Genomic DNA, 7127 nt, shown 5'->3' on the forward strand with positions numbered 1-7127 from the left:
GAACTACAAAAAGAAATATAGCAATTTTACAGAGGATAAATCCAGTAGAGGATACCTTAACCACCTTACTAGGCCAGCATCACTAGTAATAAGACATAGTAACATCATAAACTCCTTGATATGATGTACTGAGGATACAACATCTTCCCCAAAACGTATAATTTCATTCAAACCATGAGAAAGCATCAGAGAAGCTCAAATTTAGGAGCATTAAAAATAATAAATGATCTTGCCAGGCGTGGTGGCTCACATCTGTAATTCTAGCACTCTGGGAGGCCGAGGCGGGAGGATCGCTTGAGCTCAGAAGTCCGAGACCAACCTGAGCAACAGTGAGACCCTGTCTCTACTAAAAATAGAAAAATTAGCCGGGGATCGTGGTGTGGGCCTGTAGTCCCAGCTACTTGGGAGGCTGAGGCAGGAGGATGGCTTGAGCCCAGGAGTCTGAGGTTATTGTGAGCTAGGCTGACGCCATGGCAATCTAGCCCAGGCAAGAGAAAGAGACTCTGAATCAATCAACAAAACGATCAATAATTTTCATAAATGTTAAGTCATGAAAGACAAGGAAAGACTGAAAAACAGACTGTAGGAGACTAACTAGAAATAACTAAATGCAATGTAGGTTCTTGAACAGGATCCAAAACCAGAAAAAGAACATTAACAGAAAAACTGCTGAAATTTGAATAAGGACTATAGTTAATAGCATTTTACAATATAACTACCTAATTTTGATAATCATATACTCTGGTTATGTAACATAATAACATCATGGAAAATTGGGGTGACAGATACCCAGAAACCCTTTACTATTTTTCCAACTTTTCTGTAAATTTAAAATTAGCTTAAAATAAGAAGCTTTTTAAAAGTTTTCGCAGCTAGTGAAAGCGGTTAATTATGGTTTTAGCTTAACACAAATCTTTTTAGTCATTGGGTTCAATAAAAACTGCTTTGGAAAGGCTTAGAAATTTTCCCAAAGGCTTTTACTTTTTCATAAAGTGCTTACAGTTCCCATAATGAAATACATTTAAGCCACAAATTGAAACCAGATTCTTAAACAGGTGGCATCATAAACAAGACTAGGAAACAATATGCCTCAGGAGACTAGATTATGCTGATTTTAAATAATCATCAATAAGCTAAATTTTAAAGGGAAAAGTGGTTCTGAAGATATTTTTTGATATTTTTCTGAACAACAAAAAAATGGTCTAAACACTCCAAAAGATTCTCAGAAATAGAATTATTCCATTGGAACACAGAAACGTTCCTAATATTGTCATCATCTTATAGTTTGACTTATTATGTTCTGAAATGCAAAAACACCAACGTAGTAAAGACAGAGACACACAGCTAAGACTTTTTTTAATGCACAGGGGAGAGGGGTGGCAATAGCATAGGGACTGCTAAACAATGCTCACCACCCAAACCTTAGACTTATTACTAGAGCCATAATTCTAGGAGAGACTGCCATTAAACTGGTCAATTCTGTAAGTTAATACCTGTCTTTCCCAAAGGGTAGTTGTGACAATTTGGGGACACACTCGCTCTACACACAAGAGCCAGAGTTACATTAAATATTAATATGCTATCATGATGATATGAAAAGTATATTTAAAGACAAGGAACATGAGAGTATTTTAAGAAATTACCACTGGCCAGTGAGAACAGCAAACTAATCCTCAGAGACGGAAAAAAAAGAAAAGGTGAACAAAGCTTTCATGACTGAAGAGAAGCTTACAGAGATAAGACAATGGTCTCAGTACATCAGGTCATAGAAACTCAAGTACAGCCAAGCAGAAGGCCTCTACAGAGGCTAGAATCTCAAACACAAAAAGGTCCCTTTTCTCTGAAAATGTGTTGCAATACATGACAACTTCAACTATATGCTTTTTGCTTGTTTTTAACTTTTTACTAAAGGATACTGACATACAGTGTATGGACATACATATCACAAGTGTATAGGTTTAATGAATTTTCATAAACCAAACGTACCATGTAACCAACACCCAGACTTAACAACAGAACATTACCAGCATCCCAGAACCCTCCCTTGAACTCACTAGCCATGATTGAAGAGTTACAAGAATTTCATGGCTGACTAGTTTTTAAGGGTTAAGGAACACACTAAGACACAAGGCTGCCCCCAAATATTTTTGCTTATTCTATCCCTTGTATCTTAACCACTATTAATGTTTCTTTTTCCTCCATCCTAGATTAAGATATAGGCCCCTTGGTTTCCTTAAGAGACAAAGGCTGATATTTATCTACAAACTGAATACCATTGTCATGAACATTAAAAATACAGTTTTATGAATAGAGTCTTTTGTAACTATAACTTGTTTATAAACAGGACTAGAAAGTGAATCAAGAGCTACTGTCTGTGTATCTCAAGCATCCTTACTTTATCTCTCTAGATCTCAATTTCCTCATCTATAAACACAACCCAAAATAACTTGATAGAGTATACATTCTCTCTAGCCTTATGCCTTAAATCATCTGGGTGTCATTTTTGATATTTTCACCAATCCACTACATAGATATCTATAAGGTCTACCAAATTTAACTCAGTAAACAATGCTTGAAATATTTAGAACTTAACAAACTATATCCTTTGGTAACTAGCATTAGTTGGTACACATTAAAAGAGAAAGAGAGAAATGGTGATATAAGGCAACATCAAGGATTTAACTATTCTATTTTTGTGTAGATTCAGAATTTTCTATATATATCAATTTTTTTAAGATCACTTGTTTGGTTATATAGCTTTCCCACTAGGCTTAATAATCGTTTTGATCATAAATTTTATATCAAAGGAATCTATACTTTTACCTGTCAACTGAAAGATAGTTACAGACTTTTGAAAACTGACAGTGGTACCTAGTTGACAGACATAATGAAACTTAGGAAACTATACATAGTTAGTGAATCTTTATGACTTAAGTATCTCAATATACTAATGGGAAACAATGAGGGCCCCCAAAGATACGAATAATACTTAGAAAATTTTAGTGACAAAACCAAGCATGTAAGATATCACTTTGTGCATTTTAACTTGACTTCAATTCATACTTACTTCTCTGACTTCTACAAGATGGTCTGGAGGTAAATTAGCTCTTTTGCTCACTGATTGCAGTTTGGAATGTCCAACATTAAAAAAAGAAATAGCATTCTGACTTGGTCTCCTCTGGGATATAGGAGAATTACCACTAGATGCAAGTGAAAAGCTCCGTGACTTCAGGGGAGGATTATTCTGTTCAACAAAGAAAATCATTCTTTTTTTAAATTTAGGTTCCCTAACCATCAAACTATCATACACTAAGGCTTACACACAGTTTTTAAAATTAAATTAACTTCAGAATTGACTACAAAAGCATTTCTGATAAGATTTGATAGTCAAAGTTTAACTACTGACACATTCAAAAGTAAGCTGCTAATTTATTTAGAAAATTAATTTCCTGTTTTGCGCTGTCGAAAAAATATTTCACATTTTACAAATATTAGAATAACAAAAAATTGGTAATTTCAGTTTCTTAAATACCATGATAAATGCAAAATATGTACTCAGCAATATGCAATATAATACATTTCCTAATGTAACATGGAAGTATTTGTTAGAACAAACTAGTACTTTCTGATCACTGCCACTGACTAAAATCTTGCAGTATGAGAAACGCTATTGTGCTGGATTTCCTGTAGACTTGGCTGTAGGCCTAAATTACAAATAATTTTTAGAAATTTACTTGGGGAAAACCACCAGGAAGAATGAAAAAATAGTAAAAGTCAAGTTAGCACCTATGTATGAAATCCTTTAAATATGCTGCCCATATATTACTTTTTAGACATCTCTAACCTCAGATTTCAAATACTAAGACTCCCTTAAAAAATAAAAAATAGTCCAAAGAAGATATACAAATGACTGACAATTAAGCACATGAAAAGATGCTCCACATGTAAAGCTACTTTACATCCACCAGGATGGCCATAATAATTTTTTTAAAAAAAGGACAATAACAAGTGTTGGCAATGATGTAGAGAAATTGGAACCCTCATACATTATTGATGGAAATGTATAATGGTGTGGCCACTTTGGAAAACAGTTTGGCAACTCCTCAAAAAATTAAACATAGAACTATCATATGACCCAGCAATTTGACTCTGAGATACACACCCTAGAGAACTGAGATCATATGTTCACACAAAAAATATTAAACACAAATCTTCATGGCAGCATTATTCATAACATCTATAAAATGGAAACAAGCCAAACGTCCATCAACTAATAAATGGATTAAAAAAGTAGTATATCCATATAATGGAATATTATTCAGCCTTAAAAAAGGAATAAAATCTTAATACATGCAATGACAGGGATGAACCCCCCCCAAAATTATGCTAAATCAAAGAAGCCAGACACAAGAAACCACATAGTTTCATTTCTATGCCATATTAAATGCTCAGAATAGACAAATCCATAGAAACGGAAAATAGATTAGTGTTTGTCAGGGGCTTGGGAAGGGGAAAACAGGGAGTGACTGCTGGTGGGTATGGGTTTGCGGATTGGGGTTAATGAAAATGTTCTGGAATTAAACAGTTGCAATGGTTGCACAACCTTATAAATATATTAAAAACCATAGAATTACATACTTTAAAAAAGGTGAATTTTATGGTAAGTGAATAGTTTCTCAATTTTAAAATGTAAAAAACCAAAATAAAATTTAAAAATTCCTCTCTCACTTTTGTACATTAGTATCATAGAAATCCACATACCTTTCCAATAGCTTCAGTGTGGTGTTGTGTACATATCTGAAGTCTGCTAACCCAATGTTGTCGCTCTTTAGCATCTGTGGCTGATAAAAAGAATGTAAAAGTTATTTTATATTTATTTATTTTGGAATACAATTAATTGTCTAGAGCATGAAGAATAGATCACTGGTCCTACTCTCACTACAGCAAATGTCCCTGACTAGAAGAAGGCAGGGAAGAGGACAAAGCATCAACTTTGTCAGGGAACACTGCATGTGGATATTTGTAAAAAGGATAAATTACATGCAGTGAGGTGAGGATATGAGATTGACATGTCTGATGTTTCTCATAAAAATATGTTCTTATTTAAAGAAATAACTGATACTAACTGACATATAATCAATACTTTCAGATCTGTAGGAGCATGTTCAGTTAGGATTAATATTATATTCTGTGTATTTACTAAATAAAAAATAAAAACTTCTACACAAATTAAATTTATCTAAACAGAAGTTAGACTTTACTTTAATGAATATGGACATTTTAATAAATCCCAATAACGTACACTAGTCACTGAAAACTGCAAAAAGGACATACAAACCAAACCAAAGGGCAAAATAAGTCTCCACAACAGTCATAAAAAATATCATTTAAAGAAGTCTATGTTTTTAGATTTTCAGTAACCAGGGTTTCATCTACACAAATTTTTTGGAGGGGCCAATCCTAAACAGACTTGTTCACCGGTACTTTTGAAAAAAGTTATTTATTAAAACAAAACATATTTCAAAACAGTCCCAAGATTTAGGATATTGTAGCTATACCACTGATGACAGTAGTTTCTATTTCCAAAGCCCAAATAAAAGCAGGTAAGTACACCAACTTCTCAAAGGAAGAAGAAAATCACAGTATTAATTCTCATTACTCCATCGTACCTCTGAGTTTATACTGTTCCCCACTGGCAGCATTTACGGTGAAAGTGTGAGAGTCCTCATCACTGGGTGATATCACAGCTCCTGCAAGCTGCAAAGTACCTCTAGGTTTTTGATTTCTAGACTGTTCATTCACAAAGTACTCCAACAGCCCAGCTTCATTGTTTAAAACAAAAAACCTATAATGATTAAAAAAAAAAAAAAAACTGTAATTTTTAAACATTTTCCCTAGGCAAACTAAAGCTAAGCAAATTTTAATCACTTATACACTTCGGGTTTTTGCTATTAAAAAAATAAAGCTTAAAAGCATTTCAAAAGTACTTGGAAACACCAGACTGAATTTCCTGGCACTAAAGATGATGGAAAAATTGAATGAATTTAATAAAAGACACAAAATCTTCAGGTGAGGCACTTAATAGGGAAGAGGCATACCAGCTCATGCACAAAAGGAAGCAAAGGTACAGTATCCTTTCACAAGAAGATTTATCTACAGAATTCATTAACAGCAAAGATAAACTGCCCAAAGATAAATGCTAGTGAGAACTTTTATTTAAAATTCACTGGAAATAAATTAAAACATGAGCCCTGAGGTTAACTAAATGCTAGGTAAGATATGAATCTGATTTAAGATTTAATTAGTGAAATATACAATGAGAACAACATCATGACAGAAAGATTTTCTGAATGTATCACTAAATAGGTCACAACTAGAGATAACTTGTCCCGTTTAAAAATGAAAATGCTGCAACTGGATAGCACAAACATAAGGAATTTGAAACTAAATGAGGAAATACTGATATACTTTGGAAAACAATCTGATAAAATACTGATGCACTTTGGAAAAGAATCTGATGTTCTGATTTAGTTCCAGATTAACTACTTTAGGAAATACATTAATTCAGATCCCAATTTAAGTAGTGTAATAATAACTCTAAAAAGTTTCAATGTTTTAAAATTCATGTTTGGTTTTGGAGAAGTTTGGCATTCTACATGTTAGCCTGTTCTAGAGTAGATCCTGCTAGACAACTGGGCATTGTCATTGTCTCAAGCAACATGGCAACCATGTCAAACTGAGTCAGGAAGAGAATGGAATCAGCCTTTTATTCAGAGAAAGAAAAAGAACTGATAAGAAGAAAGCAAGGCCGAGCGTGGTGACTAACACCTGTAATCCTAGCACTCTGGGAGGCCAAGGTGGGTGGATCGTTTGAGCTCAGGAGTTCGAGACCAGCCTGAGAAAGAGCGAGACCCCGTCTACTCAAAAAAAAAACAGAAAGAAATGTGCTGGACAACTAAAAATATGTACATAAAAATTAGCCAGGCATGGTGGCGCATGCCTGTAGTCCCAGCTACTCGGGAGGCTGCGGCAATAGGATCGCTTGAGCCCAGGAATTCCAGGTTGTTGTGAGCTAGGCTGACGCCATGGCCCTCTAGCCTGGGCAACAGAATGAGACTCAGTCTCAA

General features: G+C 34.4%; 1 protein-coding gene across 2 annotated transcripts in view; it reads right to left on the reverse strand.

The window, feature by feature from the left end:
* Positions 1 to 7127, reverse strand: part of OSBPL11 (oxysterol binding protein-like 11) — an 81559-nt gene that overhangs the window by 46440 nt on the left and 27992 nt on the right. For both annotated transcript variants that reach the window (XM_012642318.1, XM_012642310.1), the window contains exons 3-5: positions 5670 to 5845; positions 4762 to 4841; positions 3068 to 3244 (exon numbers count right to left, since the gene is read on the reverse strand). In XM_012642318.1, coding sequence (XP_012497772.1) covers positions 3068 to 3244; positions 4762 to 4841; positions 5670 to 5845 — 433 coding nt within the window. The remainder of the gene's footprint in view (positions 1 to 3067; positions 3245 to 4761; positions 4842 to 5669; positions 5846 to 7127) is intronic.

The sequence above is a fragment of the Propithecus coquereli genome, unplaced genomic scaffold (assembly GCF_000956105.1).
Source record: "Propithecus coquereli isolate 6110/MARCELLA unplaced genomic scaffold, Pcoq_1.0 Scaffold10, whole genome shotgun sequence".
NCBI lineage: Eukaryota > Metazoa > Chordata > Mammalia > Primates > Indriidae > Propithecus > Propithecus coquereli.